General features: G+C 44.8%; 1 protein-coding gene across 1 annotated transcript in view; it reads right to left on the bottom strand.

The window, feature by feature from the left end:
* The window catches only part of LOC139574427 (alpha-1,3-mannosyl-glycoprotein 4-beta-N-acetylglucosaminyltransferase B), a 178,337-nt gene that overhangs the window by 21,973 nt on the left and 128,976 nt on the right, over positions 1 to 27,388 (bottom strand). Inside the window, exons 7-8 of the mRNA XM_071398984.1 lie at positions 21,739 to 21,814; positions 18,428 to 18,542 (exon numbers count right to left, since the gene is read on the bottom strand). Of these exons, the coding sequence (XP_071255085.1) occupies positions 18,428 to 18,542; positions 21,739 to 21,814 (191 nt within the window). The remainder of the gene's footprint in view (positions 1 to 18,427; positions 18,543 to 21,738; positions 21,815 to 27,388) is intronic.

Genomic DNA, 27,388 nt, shown 5'->3' on the forward strand with positions numbered 1-27,388 from the left:
ACCTGTAGATAATCTCTATAGGCAGCCACACACCTGTAGATAATCTCTATAGGCAGCCACACACGTGTAGATAACCTCTATAGGCAGCCACACACCTGGGGATAACCTCTATAGGCAGCCACACACCTGTAGATAACCTCTATAGGCAGCCACAAACCTGGAGATAACCTCTATAGGCAGCCACACACCTGGAGATAACCTCTATAGGCAGCCACACACCTGTAGATAATCTCTATAGGCAGCCACACACCTGTAGATAATCTCTATAGGCAGCCACACACCTGTAGATAACCTCTATAGGCAGCCACACACCTGTAGATAATCTCTATAGGCAGCCACACACCTGTAGATAACCTCTATAGGCAGCCACACACCTGTAGATAATCTCTATAGGCAGCCACACACCTAGGGATAACCTCTATAGAGAGGGGGTAAAGCGCTTGTGTAAGGGAAGGAGTTACAACTCATTAGAATCCCACAGAGAGGTTGAGGGAAAGAGGGATGGAAGGAAGGGAGGAGAGAGAGACAGAAAGGGGAGGATGGAGCGAGAGATGGGTAGAAACAGAGAGGGTGAAAGGTCAGGTGGTCAAGTGAGAGGAGTTCAGCTAACAGTCATTATAGAACCTGATGGGGAAGGGGGAGTGTAGGAGTGGAGAGATGGACTGTAAGATAGGTAGAGAGGGAGACAGACAGAGTGAGGGAAAGTGGGGCGTTGGGGAAGGGAGAGAGAGATGCCTAACATTCATTACAGGCCTGCTGACAGGGAGGGATTGGGGAGGTGGATGCTGGAAGGAATGTGTGTGTGTGGAAGGGTGAGAGAGACTCATCTCTTCAGTAGGTCCTATGATTGAGTGTAGTCTGGCCCAGGGGTGTGAAGGTGAACGGAAAGGCACTGGAGCGACAAACCACCCTTGCTGTCTCTGCCTGGCCGGTTCCCCTCTCTCCACTGGGATTCTCTGCCTCTAACCCTATTACAGGGGCTGTGTCACTGGCTTACTGGTGCTCTTCCATGCCGTCCCTAGGAGGGGTGCGTCACTTGAGTGGGTTGAGTCTCTGACGTGATCTTCCTGTCCGGGTTGGCGCCCCCCTCGGGTTCGTGCCGTGTGGGAGATCTTCGTGGGTTATACTCGGCCTCGTCTCAGGGTAGTGAGATGGTGGTTGAGTTGGTGGTTGAAGATATCCCTCTAGTGGTGTGGGGGCTGTGCTTTGGCAAAGTGGGTGAGGTTATATCCTGCCTGGTTGGCCCTGTCCTGTGGTATAGTCAGACGGGGACACAGTGTCTCCCAACCCCTCCTGTCTCAGCCTCCAATAATTATGCTGCAATAGTTTGTGTCGGGGGGCTAGGGTCAGTCTGTTATATCTGTAGTATTTCTCCTGTGTTATCCGGTGTCCTGTGTGAATTTAAGTATGCTTCCTTTAATTCTCTCTCTCTCTCTTTCTCTTTCTCTTCTCTTTGAGGACCGGAGCCCTAGAACCATGCCTCAGGACTACCTGGCCTGATGACTCCTTGCTGTCCCCAGTCCAACTGGTCGTGCTGCTGCTCCAGTTTCAACTGTTCTGCCTGCGGCTATGGAACCCTGACCTGTTCACCAGACGTGCTACCTTGTCCTGGACCTGCTGTTTTCGACCCTCTCTCTCTACTGCACCTACTGTCTCTAACTCTGAATGATCGGCTATGAAAAGCCAACTGACATTTACTCCTGAGGTGCTGACCTGTTGCACCCTCTAAAACCACTCTGATTATTATTATTTGACCCTGCTGGTCATCTATGAACGTTTGAACATCTTGGCTATGTACTGTTATAATCTCCACCCGGCACAGCCAGAAGAGGACTGGTCACCCCTCAGAGCCTGGTTCCTCCCTAGGTTTCTTCCTCGGTTCTGGCCTTTCTAGGGAGTTTTTCCTAGCCACTGTGCTTCCTCATCTGCATTGCTTGCTGTTTGGGGTTTTAGGCTGGGTTTCTGTACAGCACTTTGTGACATCGGCTGATGTAAAAAGGGCATTATAAATACATTTGATTGATTGATTGATTGATTGATTGAGAGAGAGGGGAGGTGGGATGCTGGAAGGAAGGTGTGTGTGTGCGAGTTAGTGGAAGGGGGTGAGAGTGAGTGAATGAGATATAGAAGGAATACAGAATGAAAGTGTGCCCGCATGTGTGTGTGTTCGTGGGTATGTGAATAATAGCGAGGGTTGTTCTGTGATTGTGTGCTGTCTCTGATGTGGAATTCTGCTTTCATCAGGCAGGTGTGTGACCTCCTGAGTCAGTCACTACATCAGGCAGTAGAGTCAGTCTCAGTGAGTCACTGACTCACAGAATCAGTAGGCTCACTGAACCCCGGATCTGAGACCCAGTATGACCCAGTGACTCACTTAGACTGACTCTACTGACTGTTCTCAGAACAGGGCAGCTTACCAATTTAAGAATTTCATCACACTGACCTATGTTATCTAGGGGAATAATATAAGCTAAGTGACGAAGGCATTAAAAGGTCAATACGTACACACCTGTAGATAACCTCTATAGGCAGCCACACACCTGTAGATAATCTCTATAGGCAGCCACACACCTGTAGATAATCTCTATAGGCAGCCACACACCTGGGGATAACCTCTATAGGCAGCCACACACCTGGGGATAACCTCTATAGGCAGCCACACACCTGGGGATAACCTCTATAGGCAGCCACACACCTGTAGATAACCTCTATAGGCAGCCACACACCTGGGGATAACCTCTATAGGCAGCCACACACCTGGGAATAACCTCTATAGGCAGCCACACACCTGTAGATAACCTCTATAGGCAGCCACACACCTGTAGATAACCTCTATAGGCAGCCACACACCTGGAGATAACCTCTATAGGCAGCCACACACCTGTAGATAATCTCTATAGGCAGCCACACACCTGGGGATAACCTCTATAGGCAGCCACACACCTGGGGATAACCTCTATAGGCAGCCACACACCTGGAGATAACCTCTATAGGCAGCCACACACCTGGGGATAACCTCTATAGGCAGCCACACACCTGGGGATAACCTCTATAGGCAGCCACACACCTGTAGATAATCTCTATAGGCAGCCACACACCTGTAGATAATTTCTATAGGCAGCCACACACCTGGGGATACCCTCTACAGGCAGCCACACACCTGTAGATAACCTCTATAGGCAGCCACACACCTGGGGTTATCTCTATAGGCAGCCACACACCTGTAGATAATCTCTGTAGGCAGCCACACACCCGGGGATAACCTCTATAGGCAGCCACACACCTGGGGATAACCTCTATAGGCAGCCACACACCTGTAGATAACCTCTATAGGCAGCCACACACCTGTAGATAACCTCTATAGGCAGCCACACACCTGGAGATAACCTCTATAGGCAGCCACACACCTGTAGATAACCTCTATAGGCAGCCACACACCTGGAGATAACCTCTATAGGCAGCCACACACCTGGAGATAACCTCTATAGGCAGCCACACACCTGTAGATAACCTCTATAGGCAGCCACACACCTGTAGATAACCTCTATAGGCAGCCACACACCTGGAGATAACCTCTATAGGCAGCCACACACCTGTAGATAACCTCTATAGGCAGCCACACACCTGTAGATAACCTCTATAGGCAGCCACACACCTGGAGATAACCTCTATAGGCAGCCACACACCTGTAGATAACCTCTATAGGCAGCCACACACCTGGGGATAACCTCTATAGGCAGCCACACACCTGGGAATAACCTCTATAGGCAGCCACACACCTGTAGATAACCTCTATAGGCAGCCACACACCTGTAGATAACCTCTATAGGCAGCCACACACCTGGAGATAACCTCTATAGGCAGCCACACACCTGTAGATAATCTCTATAGGCAGCCACACACCTGGGGATAACCTCTATAGGCAGCCACACACCTGTAGATAACCTCTATAGGCAGCCACACACCTGGGGATAACCTCTATAGGCAGCCACACACCTGGAGATAACCTCTATAGGCAGCCACACACCTGGGGATAACCTCTATAGGCAGCCACACACCTGGGGATAACCTCTATAGGCAGCCACACACCTGTAGATAATCTCTATAGGCAGCCACACACCTGTAGATAATTTCTATAGGCAGCCACACACCTGGGGATAACCTCTATAGGCAGCCACACACCTGTAGATAACCTCTATAGGCAGCCACACACCTGGGTATAACCTCTATAGGCAGCCACACACCTGGGGATAACCTCAATAGGCAGCCACACCCCAGGGGATAACCTCAATAGGCAGCCACACACCTGGAGATAACCTCTATAGTCAGCCACACACCTGGAGATAACCTCTATAGGCAGCCACACACCTGGAGATAACCTCTATAGGCAGCCACACACCTGGAGATAACCTCTATAGGCAGCCACACACCTGGGGATAACCTCTATAGGCAGCCACACACCTGGAGATAACCTCTATAGGCAGCCACACACCTGGGGATAACCTCTATAGGCAGCCACACACCTGGAGATAACCTCTATAGGCAGCCACACACCTGGGGATAACCTCAATAGGCAGCCACACACCTGGGTATAACCTCTATAGGCAGCCACACACCTGGGGATAACCTCTATAGGCAGCCACACACCTGGGTATAACCTCTATAGGCAGCCACACACCTGGGGATAACCTCTATAGGCAGCCACACACCTGGGTATAACCTCTATAGGCAGCCACACACCTGGGGATAACCTCAATAGGCAGCCACACCCCAGGGGATAACCTCAATAGGCAGCCACACACCTGGAGATAACCTCTATAGGCAGCCACACACCTGGAGATAACCTCTATAGGCAGCCACACACCGGGGGATAACCTTTATAGGCAGCCACACACCTGGGGATAACCTCAATAGGCAGCCACACACCTGGGGATAACCTCTATAGGCAGCCACACACCTGGGGATAACCTCAATAGGCAGCCACACACCTGGGGATAACCTCTATAGGCAGCCACACACCGGGGGATAACCTCTATAGGCAGCCACACACCGGGGGATAACCTCAATAGGCAGCCACACACCTGGGGATAACCTCTATAGGCAGCCACACACCTGGGGATAACCTCTATAGGCAGCCACACACCTGGGGATAACCTCTATAGGCAGCCACACACCTGGGGATAACCTCTATAGGCAGCCACACACCTGGGGATAACCTCTATAGGCAGCCACACACCTGGGGATAACCTCTATAGGCAGCCACACACCTGGGGATAACCTCTATAGGCAGCCACACACCTGGGGATAACCTCTATAGGCAGCCACACACCTGGGGATAACCTCTATAGGCAGCCACACACCTGGAGATAACCTCTATAGGCAGCCACACACCTGGGGATAACCTCTATAGGCAGCCACACACCTGGGGATAACCTCTATAGGCAGCCACACACCTGGGGATAACCTCTATAGGCAGCCACACACCTGGGGATAACCTCTATAGGCAGCCACACACCTGGGGATAACCTCTATAGGCAGCCACACACCTGGAGATAACCTCTATAGGCAGCCACACACCGGGGTATAATCTCTATAGGCAGCCACACACCATAACTTCAGTGCTGAGTTATACAAAACAGCCTTTGAGTGCGGTCTTATAAGAAAATGCTCAGATTAAATGTTAAAAGCATAACATTCCATTTCCATCTGTATTTTATGGAGCCATTTAACTATCTGTCATCTTTCTATTTTCTACAATGTTGGCTTCAATTCGAGGTCTAATGTGACTGCATCCATGAATCAACACCTCTCTCTCTCTAACAATCCACTCTTTCCTTGCACTCGTATGCACAGCCATACACGCAGATGGCTGCCACCTGATTCTCCCTGATTGTGCCGGCTGCTAGCCCTGTCACGCTGGTTAGCTGCGGAATGCTAATGACAGCAGAGGGGAGAGAGGGGAGCAGTCGCTAACCACTAGCTAGGGCTCCTAAAAACACCTGAGAGAGCCCCATCGGAGCACAACCCATCAGATTACTGCTCACAAATCCTCCTGTCGCCTAGCCGGAATGATGTATTTAGCGCTGCATGGCTTATCCTGTGAGGGGAATATTGTTATGGTGTGTCTTGGATCATTATCGTCACAGTGACGGCTAATTATCTTATGTAATTGTGTTTTGAGGCAGTCAAACACTGACTGCACTAAGCCTAAAACAGAGGCTGTGTTGCTCTATGACCGGGTAATGACGCATGATGAGTATAGGAGATTGGATACATGTGCACAAACCAGGCAAACCTTCTTGTCGAAATTAATTTCTACATCTTTAGGGAATAAGAAGCAAAAAGGTAAGAGTATCATTACTCAACCCTCTAGCTATTCCTCTTTTCAACTACCTCTTATGTTTAAAATCTCTAAAAGCTGACGACCTTGAACTCGGTAAGCCTAAATCTTGACATGAGATTTCAAATCAGTCTATTCCCTTCCCTACTCCCTCTCTCATATTCTCAGACAGAAAAAGAGGAATGGAGAACTGAGGTTGGTGTCTTTTCCATGACCAATGGTGTTGACAGCCCGGCGGCCATGATTCAGCGAGCTGCTCGTTGTGACGGTCGGGAGAAGCGAGCCTGTCGGCTTATCAAAACTCTGGGGCGAGTGTGCCTCAGAACGGCATTCAGTCACGGTTGTCGAACTGGGCCCGCTGTCCCGGGCTACCCGTGAGGACCATGCGCTCCAATTAAATGTGAGTGGAGAGGGGGATAGAGAGAAAGAAAGAGAAAGAGGGGGAGAAAAAGAGAGAGGAGATAATGAGAGAGAGAGAGATGCGGGGGAGACAGGGAGAGAGAGATGGGAAGGAGAGCGAGAGAATGACAGAAAGAGGGGGAAGAGAAAGAGACGCCTCACCTCAATTTCCTCCACGGGAAGCCCGGTTACGAATCTACAGACTAAACTGACAGGCAGACTTTACACGCTTAGCTAAGCACAGCAAGTAACAGCAACGGATATGGCATCCGTCAGAAGCTTATTTGACACGCCTTCGCTTTATGTTTGATAAGTGGAATAGGAGAAGGCCCACGCCAAGCAATGTCAGTCTACAATTTCTACTCAATTGAAAGTGAATGGCAATCTGAGCTTTGTTAACCCCCCCGTTGTGTTCAGTAATATGGTGTCGTGAGAATTGAATACTGTTGCTTTAAGAAAGTATCAGGCACGTTGTGCGTGTACAGAGGTGTGAGGATTGGATGAGGGAGGTTTGTACGAGTTGTTAACATGTTGATGTGAAGTAAAGACGTTCAGTTTAATTGCACAACAAGCCTCCGTGCATTTGTAACACCCCCCATTGAAGATAGGCCTCGGAGACAACGTTTAGTCCAGTAGCAACATATTCCAGAGACATCGATCATTTTATTAGTCAATTGGCTTCCAATAAACTATTCCCCAATAGGTAGAAGTTGCCTGTGGGCACAGATCTCAGATCAGCTTGCACTCTCCTAATCTACCCTTAACCATTAGGGGGAGCAATTTGACTGACCTTAGATCAGCGCCTACTCCTTAGTCCCTATATATCCTACCCCCTAGTCCCTATATATCCTACTCCATAGTCCCTATACAGCCTACCCCCTAGTCCCTATACATCCTACTCCCAAGTCCCTATCCATCTTGCTCCCTAGTCCCTATCCATCTTGCTCCCTAGTCACTATCCATCCTGCTCCCTAGTCCCTATACATCCTGCTCCCTAGACACTATGCATACTACTCCATAGTCCATATACATTTTACTCCCAATTCCCCTAGTCTAGTCCCTATAAATCCTACTCCTTAGTCCCTATCCATCCTACCCCCTAGTCCCTATACATCATAAGCCTTAGTCCCTATACATCCTACTCCCTAGTCCCTATCCATCCTACTCCCTAGATCCTATACATCCTACCCTTTTGTCCATATACATCCTACCCCTTAGTCCCTATACATCCTACTGCTTAGTCCCTATACATCCTACTCCTTAGTCCCTATACATCCTACTGCTTAGACTCTATACATCCTACTCCCTAGTCCCTACCCATCCTACTCCCTTGTCCCTATACATCCTACTCCCTATACAGCCTACCCCTTAGACCCTATACAGCCCACCCCTTAGTCCCTATACATCCTACCCCTTAGTCCCTATACAATCTACCCCTTAGTACTGATACATTCTGCTCCCTAGTCCCTATACATCCTACACCTTAGCTCCTATACATCCTACACCTAGTCCCTACCCATCCTGCTCCCTAGTCCCTATCCATCCTGCTCCCTAGTCTCTATCCATCCTGCTCCCTATCCATCCTTCTCCCTAGTCCCTATCCATCCTGCTCCCTATCCATCCTACCCCCGGGTCCTTATCCATCCTGCTCCATATCCATCCTACCCCCTAGTCCCTATACATCCTACTCCCTAGACTCTATACATCCTACCCCTTAATCCCTATACATCTTACTCCCCAGTTCCTATACATCCTACTCATTAGTGCCTATACATCCTACTGCTTAGTTACAATACATCCTACTCCTTAGTCCCTATACATCCTACACCTTAGCTCCTATACATCCTACACCTAGTCCCTACCCATCCTGCTCCCTAGTCCCTATCCATCCTGCTCTAGTCTCTATCCATCCTGCTCCCTATCAATCCTACCCCCGGGTCCTTATCCATCCTGCTCCCTATCCATCCGACTCCATAGTCCCTATTCATCATTCCCCCAGTTCAAATACATCCTACCCCCTAGTCCCTATACATCCTACCCCCTAGACTCTATACATCCTACCCCCTAGTCCCTATACATCCTACCCCCTAGTCCCTATACATCCTACCCCCTAGACTCTATACATCCTACCGCCTAGACCCCATACATCTTACTCCCTATACATCCTGCTACCCTTAATCCCTATACATCTTACTCCCTAGTCCCTATACATCCTACTCCTTAGTCCCTATACATCCTGCTCCCTAGTCCCTATCCATCCTACTCCTTAGTCCCTATACACCCTGCTCCCTAGTCCCTTTACACCCTACTCCTTAGTCCCTATACATCCTGCTCCCTAGTCCCTAAACATCCTAGTCCCTAGTCCCTACCCATCCTACTCCCTAGTCCCTACCCATCCTACTCCCTAATCCCTATACATCCTAACCCTTAATCCCTACCCATCCTACTCCCTAGTCCCTATACATCCTACTCCCTAGACTCTATACATCCTACCCCTTAATCCCTACCCATCCTACTCCCTAGTCCCTATACATCTTACTCCCCAGTTCCTATAAATCCTACTCATTAGTCCCTATACATCCTACTGCTTAGTTACAATACATCCTACTCCTTAGTCACTATACATCCTGCTCCTTAGTCTCTATCCATTCTACTCCTTAGTCCCTATACATCCTGCTCCCTAGTCCCTACCCATCCTACTCCCGAGTCCCTGTACACCCGACTCCTTAGTCCCTATACATCCTGCTCCCTAGTCCCTATACATCCTACTCCCTAGTCCCTATCCATCCTGCTCCCTAGTCCCTATGCATACTACTCCCTAGTCCCTATACATCCTACCCCCTAGTCCCTATACATCCAACTCCTTATTCCCTATACATCCTACCCCTTAGTCCCTATACATCTTACTCCCTAGTCCCCCTAGTCCCTACACATCCTTCTCCTTAGTCCCTATACATCCTACCCCCTAGTCCCTATACATCCAACTCCTTATTCCCTATACATCCTACTCCTTATTCCCTATACATCCTACTCCCTAGTCCCTATCCATCCTACCCCTTAGTCCCTATACATCCTACCCCTTAGTCCCTATACATCCTACCCCTTAGTCCATATACATCCTGCTCCCTAGTCCCTATATATCAAACCCCTTAGTCCCGATACATCCTCCCTAGTCCCTATACATCTTACTCCCCAGTTCCTATAAATCCTACTCATTAGTCCCTATACATCCTACTGCTTAGTTACAATACATCCTACTCCTTAGTCACTATACATCCTGCTCCTTAGTCTCTATCCATTCTACTCCTTAGTCCCTATACATCCTGCTCCCTAGTCCCTACCCATCCTACTCCCGAGTCCCTGTACACCCGACTCCTTAGTCCCTATACATCCTGCTCCCTAGTCCCTATACATCCTACTCCCTAGTCCCTATCCATCCTGCTCCCTAGTCCCTATGCATACTACTCCCTAGTCCCTATACATCCTACCCCCTAGTCCCTATACATCCAACTCCTTATTCCCTATACATCCTACCCCTTAGTCCCTATACATCTTACTCCCTAGTCCCCCTAGTCCCTACACATCCTTCTCCTTAGTCCCTATACATCCTACCCCCTAGTCCCTATACATCCAACTCCTTATTCCCTATACATCCTACTCCTTATTCCCTATACATCCTACTCCCTAGTCCCTATCCATCCTACCCCTTAGTCCCTATACATCCTACCCCTTAGTCCCTATACATCCTACCCCTTAGTCCATATACATCCTGCTCCCTAGTCCCTATATATCAAACCCCTTAGTCCCGATACATCCTCCTTAGTCCCTACACATCCTGCTCCCTACTCTCTATACATCCTACTCCGTAGACTCTATACATCCTACCCCTTAGTCCCTATACATCCTACCCCTAGTCCCTATATATCCTACTCCCTAGTCCCTATCCATCCTACTCTTTAGTCCCTAAACATCCTACTCCCTAGTCCCTACACATCCTACTCCCTAGTCCCCACCCACCCTACTCCCTTGTCTTTATATATCTTACCCCCTAATCCCTATACATCCTACCCCATAGACCCTATACATCTTACTCCCTAGTCCCTATCCATCCTGCTCCCTAGTCCCTATGCATACTACTTCCTGTTCCCTATACACCCTACTCCTTAGTCCCTATACATCCTACTCCTTAGTCCCTATACATCCTACTCCCTAGTCCCTATACATCCTACTCCTTAGTCCCTATCCATCCTACTCCCTAGTCCCTACCCATCCTACTCCCTAGTCCCTATATATCCTACCCCCTAATCCCTACACATCCTACCTCCTAATCCCTAAACATCTTACTCCCTAGTCCCTATACATCCTACTCATTAGTCCCTATACATCCTACTCCTTAGTCCCTATACATCCTGCTCCCTAGTCCCTATCCATCCTACTCCTTAGTCCCTATACATCCTGCTCCCTAGTCCCTATACATCCTACTCCTTAGTCCCTATACATTCTACCCCCTAGTCCCTACCCATCCTACTCCCTAGTCCCTATACATCCTACTCCTTAGTCCCTATACATCCTAGTCCTTAGTCCCTATACATCCTAGTCCTTAGTCCCTATACATCCTAGTCCTTAGTCCCTATAGATCCTACCCACTAGTCCCTATACATCTTACTCTCTAGTCCCTATACATCCTACTCCTTAGTCCCTTTACATCCTGCTGGTCCTATATATCCCACTCCTTAGTCCATTTACATCCTGCTCCTTAGTCCCTATACATCCTGCTGGTTCTATAGCTGGGAGGTCTTTGCTGGGGGAGATGGGGCTGGAGGGATGGTGTGGAGAGAGCAGAGTGGACATCAATCACTGGTTAAGCTGGGCCCCGAACAGCACTCTGGGACTTATTAGAGTAAAGTGGAGCAGCAGGGGCTCATGAGAAAGAGTGTGGCACATGCAGTGTAATTGTGTGTACGTGAGACTGTGTGTGTGTGTGTGTGTGTGTGTGTGTGTGTGTCAGAGAGAGAAAGGGAGAGAAAGAACTCTTGTGAATCATGGAGGAGAGAGGGACTATGTCAGAGTGGAAAACATTGAATAGTTCCCTATTTGGTGAAACACTTAGGGGGGGTTCTCTCATAGACAATATAACATATTATAAACTCAGCAAAAAAAGAAACATCCTCTCACTGTCAACTGTTTATTTTCAGCAAACATAACATGTGTAAATATTTGTATGAACATAAGATTCAACAACTGAGACGTAAACTGAACAAGTTCCACAGACATGTGACTAACAGAAATTGAATAATGTGTAACTGAACAAAGGGGGGGGGGGGGGGGGGGGGGTCAAAATCAAAAGTAACAGTAACAGTCAGTATCTGGTGTGGCCACCAGCTGCATTAAGTACTGCAGTGCATCTCCTCCTCATGGACTGCACCAGATTTGCCAGTTCTTGCTGTGAGATGTTACCCCACTCTTCCAAGGCACCTGCAAGTTCACAGACATTTCTGGGAGGAATGGCCCTAGCCCTCACCCTCCGATCCAACAGATACCAGACGTGCTCAATGGGATTGAGATACGGGCTCTTCGCTGGCCATGGCAGAACACTGACATTCCTGTCTTGCAGGAAATCACGCACAGAACGAGCAGTATGGCTGGTGGCATTGTCATGCTGGAGGGTCATGTCAGGATGAGCCTGCAGGAAGGGTACCACATGAGGGAGGAGGATGTCTTCCCTGTAACGCACAGCATTGAGATTGCCTGCAATGACAACAAGCTCAGTCCGATGATGCTGTGACACACCGCCCCAGACCATGACGGACCCTCCACCTCCAAATTGATCCACAGTACAGGCCTCGGTGTAACGCTCATTCCTTCGGCGATAAACGCAAATCCGACCATCACCCCTGGTGAGACAAAACCGTGACTCGTCAGTGAAGAGCACTTTTTGCCTGTCCTGTCTGGTCCAGCGACGGTGGGTTTGTGCCCATAGGCGTCGTTGTTGCCGGTGATGTCTGGTGCACAACTGAGCAGATGGACAAGTACATTAGATTGTCTAGTTTGAGAAACAGACGCCTCACAAGTCCTCAACTGGCAGCTTCATTAAAAAGTACCCGCGTCTGATTCTCAAACTAGACACTAATGTACTTGTCCTCTTGCTCAGTTGTGCACCGGGGCCTCCCACTCCTATTTCTATTCTGGTTAGAGCCCGTTTGCACTGTTCTGTGAAGGGAGTCGTAGTACACAGCGTTGCATGAGATATGTTTCTTGACAATTTCTCACATGGAATAGCCTTCATTTCTCAGAACAAGAATAGACTGACGAGTTTCAGAAGAAAGTTATTTGTTTCTGGCCATTTTGAGCATGTAATCGAACCCACAAATGCTGATGCTCCAGATATTCCACTAGTCTAAAGAAGGCCAGTTTTATTGCTTCTTTAATCAGAACAACAGTTTTCAGTTCTGCTAACATAATTGCAAAAGGGTTTTCTAATGATCAATTAGCCTTTTAAATGATAAACTTGGATTAGCTAGCACAACGTGCCATTGGAACACAGGAGTGATGGTGCTGATAATAGGCCTCTGTACACCTATGTAGGTATTCCATTAAAAGTCAGCCGTTCCCACCTACAATAGTCATTTACAACATTAACAATGTATTTCTGATCAATTTGATGTTATTTTAATGGACAAAAAAATTGCTTTTCTTTCAAAAACAAGGACATTTCTAAGTGACCCCAAACTTTTGAACGGTAGTGTATGTGTTGTGATAATTGCTTTATAATTGTTTGCTCTATAACCTGTTAGTTCATATGCCTTGCCACCATGATATATAGGCGTAAGGCTGAGACCATAAGAAGAAATAGTGGAAGAATGAATTCAACCACACCTTTGTTTCATTACAAACCCGGAGAGCAACATCTTTCCGGTGAAGTCCACAAAATATATTGCATGTTAACAAACAGTTACACGACCTACAGCATGGTCAAGACTACTAAACTATTGATTTAGAACCAAGGAGTGTTACCGCAAGTCACAAAGAAAACAGGAGCTGCCGCCAATATTCTTCCACCATTTCAACATCATCAAATCACCTATGCTTAGTCTAATACAGTGACAACTAAAAGATACCAAAAACTATTTAGTCCAATCAACGTAAGCTAAATATGATGTGGCTATCCATGGTACTGATTTGTGCGTGTGTGTGTGTGTGTGTGTGTGTGTGTGTGTGTGTGTGTGTGTGTGTGTGTGTGTGTGTGTGTGTGTGTGTGTGTGTGTGTGTGTGTGTGTGTGTGTGTGTGTGTGCGTGCGTGCGTGCGTGCAAGTAGAAAAAACACGTCGACTCACTCTACTTGTAGAGAAACGCCAATCCCATACTCCTCTCTTTCATGTTGCCTAAACGTTCTATCATACAGTACACACTTTTAGTTTTTGTTGACCTTGGCTACCTAGCTAAAACGCTTGCTCGCTAGCCTAACTTCCTTTTATGGGCAATGATGTGCCAGGCCAGCTAGTTAACGTTAGCATACTAAATCTAGCTACATGTTGAACTTCCATCCTCTCAGGCCAGGGGCACAACGTAGGAACTTATGGTTGGATCAGAATCGCTGTTATAATCATTGGCCAGCACGGAGAATTAAATAAAACCACAAGACCAAATCCCTATCTCCATGGCTAATTTAGGAGAGGGACGATTTTAGCTAGCTAGCTAGCCAGCCAGCCATGTGGTCTGTCTGTGTCCGGCACCTGTCAAACCCTGCCATAATGGCGGCTATGGGATTCTTTGGTTCAGTTTACCTTGGGACACAACGAGATGCAACAATAAATACAAAAATCTGTCAATAATGACATTTGGCTTGTTATGTGATTGGTCTGAAGCCAAATCCAAACTGGCTTCCCTTCACACTTTTTTTTGGGTGCGTTAGGAGCATTCACAGCTGAGCTCACTCAGTTTAGCTCAACACTGATGGGCCATTATTTGATTAATTTTTTTATCAAGGGAGGCCAAATTCTCGCTGGCTTCCCTTGCACTTAAATGCTACTACGGGAGGCAACAATGTCATACTCTTTCTGACCAGAAAGCATCAGATAGATACGCTACACATACTGAGACAGAGGGGTGAATCGTTCCCTCGGATGCTTTCTCCAGTGAGATACATTCAGCCTTGCGAATTGAAGGACATTTATGAAACACAGAGACGAAAGATAAAGTATGTTTTTTTCTTGGTACATTTTTTGAGGAAGCCTGGCTTCCCTTGGCATCCATGAATACAAGCCACTGTAATACTCGTCTTTCACATTTATCAGAGAACAAAACAAAAGCACATGGTGGTGGCCTCTTGGGGGCTTTTCAGTGGATTCGGTAATTCGTTTTTTACTGATCAGCAGAGAGTCACAAGACACCATACCCCTCTTAAGCTCTGAATGGAAATGTTTGAAATGTCAAAGGCCACAGTCATAAAGTGTAATTCAGCTTCAGCCAGACTATTTGGAGTCCCATGACAAAAACAGACCATCAGAGAAAGGTTTATTTTGGGTATTTTCCGCTCATCATTTCAAATCAATCTGCACCATGTTTTTATTTCAGTCATAGATGAGTGCTGGGGGGTAAGGATAATGTATATCACTATTCGTTTTCATCAAAAGACACAATTGACTCTGATACTGAGTTAGTGTAGTTAGAAAGCTTGTCTACATGATAGACCCCATGGGGTCTGTCCGTGTCCGACACGTGTCAAACCCTGTGGAACAGCGGCTAGGGGATTCTTTGGTTCCGTTTACCTTGGGACCCGGCCCTGTGCTGGCTGTCAAAACCTCTTTACTTTGGGTCGGAAACAACTAGCTCCGCACGAGCCCCGAAAACACACCACATGTGTTCCCCATTTTCTCACCAAAGATAACACAACCACTGAAAAGTTTTGGCCGCATTTAAAAAATGTTCCCCTTCAGTTCACTTTAATTGGAAGTTGGAACTGCTCTCACTAACCGAGACTGTGGCCTTGCCTCTAAAATCAATTCAATTTCCTTCAGCTCCAGTCAACAGAGCACTGTATTTTCACATGCCAGCTACCCCACAGTGAAAGATTCTGGAAGATATACGTAATTGATTACTCTCTGCAGTATAATTAGAGCAGAGATCAAATGCAGGTTAAAGCTTCAATTAATTTCGCCGGCTTTAATTCAAAGTGGGTACTTTGAAATGTAGTTCTGACAAGTTGGAGGGAGCTTAGAAACAACTTTCCTGCCAAGCTGTAGATTTGATTATAACCTTCTGACTAAAATAGCTTACCTTTGCCATTTGTCAGCATTATTCGTATGAATAACCAAGTGGCCGTCGAGTCCATTGTTCAAGTATCAGTGTCCTACTTGTGGGTTCATAGTAAGTCCCTTTTTTGGGGCTGCCTTGGTGAGAATCTTAAGTCATAAATGTTTAACGTTCACTATTAGAGTACCTGGCTAGTTCTTCTGACCGTAGTTGGTGACATTGGTCTTTTAGCACACACTCAACAGTAGGGTGCTAGGACTAGCTCTTGAGGCTCTAGTCTATTGATGACATAGCTAGGATTGCAAAAATACGGTAACTTTCCCCAAATTCCCTGGTTTTCCAAAAAACCCGTTTGGAAGATGCCTGGAATCAGGAGGGAATAAGCAAGAAATCAACCAGGATTTCTGGAAAACCTAGGAATGTTGGGAAAGTTACCGGATTTTTGCAATCGTAGAAGTAGCTCTTCAGCACACACAGGCACTCAACAGTAACGTGGTACGGCTAGCTCTTTAGGCTGTAGTAACACTGCTTTGGTGACACTGAGGGTGTTTTCATATATAGTCCTCTTTCAAAGAACCGATCTCAGTCCTCTTTAAAGTGTACTATGCGGTAAAAAGTCAAAAGAACTCAGTTCTCTTTGTATTCACAGTGACCTTGCCTTTGAATGAGGACTCAACTCTTTTGCCAGTTCACTTCAACTATTTTGTAAACCGAGTCCTCTTTGCATTTACATTGCTATGTTTAGAAAGAAACCAAGATCTTTTTCCAAGTGCAGGACAAGTCATTCAATCAGAATGTGTTATCGGACAGCTAGATATTCAGTACCAGTCAAAAGTTTGGACACATCTACTCGTTTAAAGCATTGCAAACACTTGGCATTTTCTCAACCAGCTTCATGGGGTAGTCACCTGGAATGTATTTCAATTAACAGGTGTGCCTTGTTAAAAGTTAATTTGTCTAATTTCTTTACTTCTTAATGCGTTTGAGCCGATCTTTGTGTTGTGACAAAGCAGGGTTGGTATACAGAAGATAGCCCTATTTGGTAAAAGACCAAGTCCATATTATGGCAAGAACAGCTCAAATAAGCAAAGAGAAACAACAGTCCCTCATTACTTTAAGACATGAAGGTCAGTCAAATTTCAAGAACTTTGAAAGTTTCTTCGAGTGCAGTCGCAAAACCATCAAGCGCTATGGTGAAACTGTCTCTCATGAGGAGAGTGATAGAGTGCTGCATCAGATGACCTGGCCTCCACAATCACCCAACCTCAACCCAATTCAGATGGTTTGGGATGAGTTGGACCACAGAGTGAAGGAAAAGCAGCCAACAAGTGCTTAGCATATGTGGGAACTCCTTCAAGACTGTTGGAAAAGCATTCCAGATGAAGCTGGATGAGGGAATGCCAAGATTGTGCAAAGCTGTCATCAAGGCCAATGGTAGCTACTTCAAAGAATCTAAAATCTAAAATACAAAGAATCTAAAAAAAATTTGGTTACTACATGATTTCATATGTGTTATTTCATAGTTTTGATGTCTTCACTATTATTCTACAATGTAGAAAACAGTAAAAATAAAGAAAAACCCTTGAATGAGTAGCTGTGTCCTAACTTTTGACTGGTACTGTACCTACTTACATTTTAGAAGCTAATAGATTGCATTTAGTTAAAATATGAGACATAATAATTGTATTCAGAAGATACTATTAACATGTGCATTTTATTGGTCAAATAATAAATTGCAATAGAATAACTGCAGAATAAATAATGATGTAATTGAAAATTGTACACCCAAGGTATGCTACTGTACTGCCCCTTTAAGAACAAGAAAATATTTTGTAATCTATGTTGTGATTCTCACCAAATTTCTTGTCTTCTCACACTTTTCAAACCCCACAATCAATAAACAGCTTATGAAGCTATCTTAGCCTATAGATCACATACTGCAAACAAATAATCTAAACTAAAACCTAATTTAGGAATTTCTGTGCGTCCTTGACAATCGCTAATCAATATCCAAAAACAGGACACATTTATTCTGCCGAACCTGCATATTATCATCTTCTCTCTTTGTGGCACCAATGTGAGGGGTTATGGCAAGGGAAACGTTGTTGCAGTAGTCTAGTGTGTGGTGGGGGGAATAATAACAAGCGAACTTGGTGAGCTTTGCATTCACATGGTCCTAAAAAAGGGAACCGGACCACGGAATTCAAGCAAACTGCCCTCAGACCACCTCTCGAGATGGTCTCAGCTCGGTTCACTTCGGGGGCTTTTTTGAGGGGTCTGAGTTCCTTTGAAGTGTTCACACTGCACAAAAATGAAGCGAACCCCCAAAAATGCCTGAAAGGGACCAAATGTGAAAACACCCTGAGTCGTTGCTCTTTAACTCACACTAACAACAGTAGCGCTAGGCTAGCACTTTTGGCACAGGCTGAGGCTTACCGATGAAGCCCAGCTGGGAGAACTCCAAGATCATCCACTCTTCGGAAGGCTGCTGCAGGGCAAAGTTCTTCATCGTGGTGAAGTAATTGGGACGCGCTACAATGTCATCCTCCAGCTGAGGGAGAGAAAAGGGGAGGAAAAGAGTTAAACATTTATTTTCTTTATTAAAGGGGAATTAATGTTACAATTCCCAGTCATTACATTTTATTAAATACTAATAGGTGTAATTTGTAGCAATGCCTTTTTGTGATTGCAAACATATGGCCTGTACTTCTGAATAATTGAAAACTCTGGATGGGGTCAAAAGCATTACACAAAATAGATGACAGCCTGAAATTATGTAATACACATTTGTATGGTTCAGCATACAGTATACAGTACCAGTCAAAAGTTTGGACACACCTACTAATTCAAACATTTTTTATTTTTTTTTAAAACTATTTTATACATTGTAGAATAATAGTGAAGACATCAAAACGATGAAATAACATATATGGAATCATGAGGTAACCAAAAAAGTATAAAACAAATAAAAATATATTTTATATTTGAGATTCTTCAAATAGACACCCTTTGCCTTGATGACAGCTTTGCACACTCTTGGCATTTTCTCAACCAGCTTCATGAGGTAGTCACCTGAAATGCATTTCAATTAACAGGTGTGCCTTGTTAAAAGTTAATTTGTCGAATGTATTTACTTCTTAACGAGTTTGAGCCAATCAGTTGTTTTGTGACAAGGTAGGGGTGGTATACAGAAGATAGCCCTATTTGGTAAAAGACCAAGTCCATATTATGGCAAGAACAGCTCAAATAAGCAAAGAGAAACGACAATACATCATTACTTTTAGACACTCTTCAAGTGCTGTCGCAAAAACCATCAATTGCTATGATGAAACTGACTCTCATGAAGACCGACCCAGGAAAGGAAGACCCAGAGTTACCTCTGCTACAGAGGATACGTTCATTAGAGTTACCAGCCTCAGACACATCTCAACATCAACTGTTTAGAGGAGACTGCATGAATCAGGCCCCCAAAAAAACACTACTAAAGGACACCAATAAGAAGAAGAGACTTGCTTTGGCCAAGAAACACAAGCAATGGACATTAGACAGGTGGAAATGTGTCCTTTGGTCTGATGAGTCCAAATTAGAGATTTTTGGTTCCAACTGCCGTGTCTTTGTGAGACACATAGATGAACAGATGATCTCTGCATGTGTGGTTACCACCTTGAAGCATGGAGGAGGAGGTGTTATGGTGTGGGGGTGCTTTGCTGGAGACAATTTCAGTGATTTATTTAGAATTCAAGGCACACTTAACCAACAGGACAATGACCCAACACACCTCCAGGCTGTGTATGGGCTATTTGACCAAGAAGGAGAGTCATGGAGTGCTGCATCAGATGACCTGGCCTCCACAATCACCCGACCTCAACCCCATTGAGATGGTTGGGATGAGTTGGACTGCAGAGTGAAGGAAAAGCAGCCAGCAAGTGCTCAACATGTGTGTGAACTCCTTCAAGACTGTTGGAAAAGCATTCCAGGTGGAGCTGGTTGAGAGAATGCCAAGAGTGTGCAAATCAAGGCAAGGCAAACGTTTTTGGTTACTACATGATTCCATATGTGTTATTCCATAGTTTTGATGTCTTCAGTATTAGTATACAATGTAAAAAACAGCAAAAATAAAGAAAAACCCTTGAATGAGTAGGTGTGTCCAAACTTTTGACTGGTACTGTATTTCCAATTAAAATTACTTAATTGCTTCATTTGTATACTCTAAACCAATAAAAACGATGTCCTTTATCCTCTTACAAAAAAAGCTTTAAAATTAGCTTCAAATGAGTCAGTAGACTTAAACAGGAGATGAAACTACCAAAGACCTCCCAGTCAACTGCAACTAATTAACATGAATAAAAAAAAAAGACATCTGGACAGCCTGCCGTGGTGAGAGGAGTGACAGCTGCTCTGTGTGTCACAAAACAGATGAGGTGATTCTGAAGAAATAAACTGTCACATGCGCTCTTCTCCTCTCCTTTCTGAGGCGAGGTTCCAAAACTGGGACCACGCAACTCCTGTCACTTCCCATCTCACCCTGCTTCCCTCTCACCCCCTCTTCTCCCGACGTGAGTGGGGACCGAGGTGGAGACAGCCCGGATACATGTTTTGTGAGTCGCATAAAACGCCAGGGTGATACATTGGGCTGCAACAGATGGCCGTTACCCTATCCCCAGCTGGTGGCGGAATAAACATGGCTGTTTCCATCAGTTTCTATCTCAGTGGCTAAAGTCTGCCCGGTAATGAGGAGCGGCAGTTTGTTCAAGCACCTGTTACATGTGTTGATTTAAACCTGTGTTTGAACCAGTCTGTTTTAATATATTCTACACTGTCAATTTCAATGAAACATCTAGGTTTTAAAAGTAGAAAAGGGACGTTGAAAGGTGAGTAGCCCCTGATTTTACTGCTATTTTAACATGGCCTTCTGTTTTCTCTAAGGAGTACAAAGGCACATTGTGAATGAGATCAGAACACATCTCTCCAGGGGACAGGAGTCATTCAGACAATATGTCAGAGCAACACAGAACCAAATGTTTCTGTGCTCTCATCAAAGCACATAATGTCACATGGTACAAGCGTTGGCGCCTGAGCCATATGCTACACATGCGTTGCATTCCCTCAGTCTCGTCTTCAATGGATACAGATTGTCTTCTTGTTCCGAAGACGCTTTGATGGAGGCCTAGTGGTGTTTCAACAAATCCTCATACGTTATGGGTAGGAATGGGAGACGGCTGATATTTTACAGCAGCAGAAAGACGGTAACCAAATCCCAACCTAATCACAACGCTCCCTCCTAATCTGCATCTGCCTAACAGAGTTTGCATCTTTCCACTTCCTTCCCCGGCTGGGAACTAACGTGGAAGTAATTACCCTGCCCTTCACCAGAGGAGAACCTCCTTGAAGTTCAGAGCGAGTAGCGCTGTCAAAATACACAACCGCATCGAGTGTTAATGTCAAAACGCAAGCGTTCGTCGGGTCTCACGAATGCAGCCCCGGCTGTGGGAGACGACTGAGGTTAATTTATGGCATGTCACCATCACGAGAGGTCTTGCGTGGAAAATGAAGTGAAGTGGAGTGCCACCTGCTCGAAGGTTATGTGCATTGGCTGCCCTGTGAGCAACATAGTTCCAAGCACTATTATACCCAGAACAAACAGTTCATAGTGTTTACACACTTCCAGACTCTCATTTTACACTGCAGAATGTACTAATTTCCTAAAACAGTAAACAGATGCATACTGGAAGATTGAGGTTTCGTACCTGCACATAGTAGGTCCCTTTAGACTGGGCATACATCATGAGAAAGCAGTAATCCAAATTCTGCTTCGTCCGCCATCTGGAGAGGAAGAGGAGAGTGACGGGGGGTGCGGTCAGATTCACAAACCCAAACATACACACACACATACACCCACACGCACAAATTCACGTACGCGGAGGCACAAAGGCACTGCACTCGTGCACACACACACACACACACTCCAGCATCAACGCATGATCCACATTCAAACCAGAGCCTATGCTTCTTGACATCACACAGAGGGAATTCAAACAACGTACACCTATTTCATTGACATTCAGGCCTGAGTACAGCCAGTGAAGACACATTGTATCACTCTAGCATAACTCGGACACATGTTCTGCATCTGAATTCATAACGTAGGAACTCTATTGTCGTTTGAGTCAATATATACGGAAACCATAACCTTCTCTTCTAAGCGGGGCAGTAACCCAGTTCCTCTGTCCTCTTGTAAGAGGAGCAGCTGGAGGTGGATTAGTGGCTCCTGATTCCGATTAGGAGAAGAACATGAGGTTGTCTTTGTCACTGGATATCAATGAGATGTTGAAAATGGAGAGGAAGGAAAACAACCCTGTGCCAAGTTACTGTCTTCAGACAGACAGACAGACAGACAGACAGACAGACAGACAGACAGACAGACAGACAGACAGACAGACAGACAGACAGACAGACAGACAGACAGACAGACAGACAGACAGACAGACAGACAGACAGACAGACAGACAGACAGACAGACACGGTCCATCGGTTATCAAAACAAGCCGGTCATATGATAATCTATCCCCATTTACTAACACATGTCCTCCAGGAAGTGAGTGACTCGATTAGCTATGCCTATGGGAACCAAACATATGAACTTCAAGCGCACACACAAAACACACACACACACACCCACACTTTTTGGATGAGACAGAGACACAGAGTAACTTATATAAACACACCGTGATGAAAAGGGGTATGGGTTTTATGAGCCCACACCCTACACACAACAAATCACCACACAGGAAAAATAACAACACACTAGAGCAGCCATACAGCAGGCAGCAACTACTACACCAGGGGAACAATGCCCCTGAACTCAACGTACTTCTCATCGTTTCATCCAATAAAAGACGGCCCTCAGGCAGCACCAGTCCTAAGATCTGTTTGCCCATTCAAATCTTACAATAACACCATGTGCAATGGATTCAGAGAGATACATAGTCTTTCGCTAGACTGAAATAGTAGCCTAAATCATTTACATTGTGACTCATAAGACACAGCTATTGTTGGAGGTGAACAAGATAGCCAATGATGTCCACAATGTACTCTGAGAACACATTGAAATCTATGCCTATAAAAGAAAACAATTAGGGTTGATTAGGGTCAAATTCTGCCAAATTGAGATATGCAAAAATTGTTGCCATTGAACGCTGTGTAAACATTCAAATCCAATAGCTGCCGTCTTTCTAATTGGTTGATAAGCTTTATGAATCTCAGCTGTGCCCGGGAGATAGGCTTGATGATGCACCACATCACATGCACAATAAACATGATGTGGTTCTTTCCCCTAGTGCCTTTTCCCCCATCTGGTAAATGGACGGTACACGTACCATGGGGAGGCCCGTGATAAGACACAAAGAGATCCATTCTTACCCTACCACCCCTTAAGCTATCGGTTTCACTGGGTTTCAACAAATAGTCAAGTGTTTTCCCCTAATGTGCCATTAAGATGTGGAAGTTTAGAGATGAATGATAATGGTATAGCACTTCAATTCCATCTCAAAGTGATTAACATTATCTGGGGAGTTACTCAACCCTTCCTCATTCCATGTTTTAATAAAGTGACATTACACTTATGAATGAAAATGTGTTCAATTATTTTTAACCTCAAAAGTGGACTCATCCCAGGATGAAACCACGTCCCATCACATTGGTTGTGTAGATCCAGATATGTGCCTCTACCCCAAATGAATGGAAAAGATTAGCACCATCTAATTCCCTGGTTTTCCTGCTTTTAATTTGTGTTTACCCCTTCTATTTTTGGGGGGTAGAGGCATATAGCTGGATCTACACAACCAATGTCGTGGGACATCTAAACATTAGACATCTGACAAACTTTGATTTGAAAGTGTAATGTCCCTTTAAGTCAATGTGGATAAGGACCACAAGCTGTACTGTTCTGTGCCTCTGTAGCCCTGCCTAGGATCACTGTACGACGGCGGACCACCCTGTACACACTAGACTGTGTTAGACTCGACAGGCAGCAGCTACAAGCTTCCGTACATCCTAAACATACCACTGTGACAAACTGTAGGATGTAACACACACAAAAACACAGACCCTCGGAAATGTTACCAAAGAACCGTAAAACGTTCTCAGATCTCCGCTGTGCTCCCAGATGTGTGGCTTAACAGTGAAGCCTGCACGCGCACACACACACAGACACACACACACACACAAAATGGGGGAGCATGCCCAAAAACATACAACATACACATGATCACACATAAGCACATGCACACACAGGACACAGAACACACACACCCTGCGCAGGGCTAAACCCCATTATTCCATTTCAACAGCTAAACCTCCCCAAATATAACCCAGGGAGATCGTGTTTTGACAATTAATAAAAAGCTTCTAACCACAAACTTAACCACCCCAATTTAATAACAATATCAATCTGCAACGCCTGTCACATGGTTAGTTGACAAAGGGAGTTACACGGTAGTATTTAGCTTAAATTCAAGCAAGCAGGTGGTCCATTTTTACAAGTGCACCCTAGGGCGTCCCCGACAGATGAGCACTTAAAATGCAGGGTCACGTTCCTAGGTGCTTGTTTTACCGAGAGAGAGCATTAGGGAAGTTGTCATGGTAGTGCAGTCTGCAGAGGGTAAATATTTGTATTTATTGTTATTGTTTAACAGTGTTTTAGTATTTATTTAAACTTTATTTTGACAGAGAGTTATGCTGAGACCAAGGTCTATTTTACAGATGAGCCCTGTATACACACCAATACACATCAACACAACACCAATACAACACCAATACACATCAACACAAGAACAATACAACATCAATACAACACAAATACACATCAACACAAGAACAATACACATCAACACAACACCAATACAACACAAATACACATCAACACAAGAACAATACAACACAAATACACATCAACACAAGAACAATACACATCAACACAACACCAATACAACACAAATACACATCAACACAAGAACAATACAACACCAATACACATCAACACAAGAACAATACAACATCAATACAACACAAATACAAATCAACACAAGAACAATATAACATCAATACAACACCAATATAACATCAATACAAGAACAATACAACAGCAATACAACACAAATACACATCAACACAAGAACAATACACCATCAACACAACACCAACACAACACCAATACACACCAACACAACACCAATACAACACCAATACACACCAACACAAGAACAATACAACACCAATACACACCAACACAAGATCAATACAACACCAATACAACATCAATACACACCAACACAAGAACAATACAACATCAATACAACATCAATACACACCAACACAAGAACAATACAACATCAATACACACCAACACAAGAACAATACAACATCAATACAACATCAATACACACCAACACAAGAACAATACACACCAACACAACACCAATACACACCAACACAAGAACAATACACACCAACACAACACCAATACAACACCAATACACATCAACACAAGAACAATACACCATCAATACAACACCAATACACATCAACACAAGAACAATACAACATCAATACAACACCAATACACACCAACACAAGAACAATACACACCAACACAACACCAATACAACACCAATACACATCAACACAAGAACAATACACCATCAATACAACACCAACACAAGAACAATACACCATCAATACAACACCAATACAACATCAACACAAGAACAATACAGCATCAATACAACACCAACACAAGAACAATACAACATCAATACAACAGAAATACACATAAATAAACACCAATAAAACATCAATACACACCAACACAAGAACAATACACACCAACACAACACCAATACAACACCAATACACACCAACACAAGAACAATACAGCATCAATACAACACCAACACAAGAACAATACACCATCAATACAACACCAATACAACATCAACACAAGAACAATACAGCATCAATACAACACCAACACAAGAACAATACAACATCAATACAACAGAAATACACATAAATAAACACCAATAAAACATCAAAACACATCAATACAACACCAATACAACATCAACACAAGAACAATACAGCATCAATACAACATCAACACAAGAACAATAGAACATCAATACAACAGAAATACACATCAATAAACACCAATACAACATCAAAACACATCAACACACACCAATACAACATCAATGAACATATCAGATCCAATTCTATACACTGACTACTTTATGTATCTATACATATTATATACATATCTACTGTATGTATCTGTGTTACAATTTGATGTTAACATGTTTTTCTATACCTTTACTTTAAGCATTCATTTGCAGGCTATGTATATACCACACGTATTCATTAAGCCACATAAATATGATTCTCCAAGTGCTTCCCAATTCTTCCTCAACCTGGCTTCCTGCCTCCTCCTCTCGCTCTGTCTTTCCACACTATCTTGTATCAGTCCATTTGATGTGAGGGATGTGTACCTGCTCCGCCCGTCTTGTCCTCCTCATGCATTATGAAACAGTGTCTCAGCACAGCCTGTCTACATGTCACAAACAAGCAACCTTTATTGAACACGGACCTGGTTTCCTCTGCTTCTCTCAGAATACAGGCCAAGGAGCAAGATTGCAAATGCAGCCTGTTTTGTCATGAATTTGAGTTGACACACATAGACAACACATTTGCACTTAGTGATGAAACAGTTCAGTACAGAATGTCTACACACAAACCCAAACCCACCCACCCACCACACACCACACACACACCCTATAGGCAGCCTATCCATCCTGCAGTCCCCTCCTGGTACAGGGCCACTTGGTTAATCGATAGGGAACATTGTCTCATTCTCCTTGGCCAGGGCTGCGATTCTCCAACAACGATAGAGGGAGGAGAGATGAGAGCGAGAGGAGAGAGAGTGAGAGAGGGAAGAGGAGAGAGAGGATGAGGGGTGAGTAAGACATGGCTCCCGGAGCGAATCGATCGAGGGGCTCTGATTGAGCGGGCCGGACAGACAGCCTTTAATCTCAATAGACTGGTTGTGTCATCAGACCACTTCTTCTATTGTGCTGCTAAGCTCCCAGCCCAGTCTTGCGGCAGCTACAAAGTCATACTGATGACTATGGAGTGCTAACGTTATGAAATTCATCCAATCAACAAATTGCATCACATCAATGTCTCCCTGAGAACATGACATCAAAGCAAAGCACAGACCTTCATATAAGATCCATGATCCTCACCAATGCACAAACCAATTAAACCCTGTTACACACTAACCAGATGAAATATACACCCTACACAAAAAAATACTATATGACTAAATGAAATGTAATAGGCCTA

The sequence above is a fragment of the Salvelinus alpinus genome, chromosome 4 (assembly GCF_045679555.1).
Source record: "Salvelinus alpinus chromosome 4, SLU_Salpinus.1, whole genome shotgun sequence".
Classification (NCBI taxonomy): domain Eukaryota; kingdom Metazoa; phylum Chordata; class Actinopteri; order Salmoniformes; family Salmonidae; genus Salvelinus; species Salvelinus alpinus.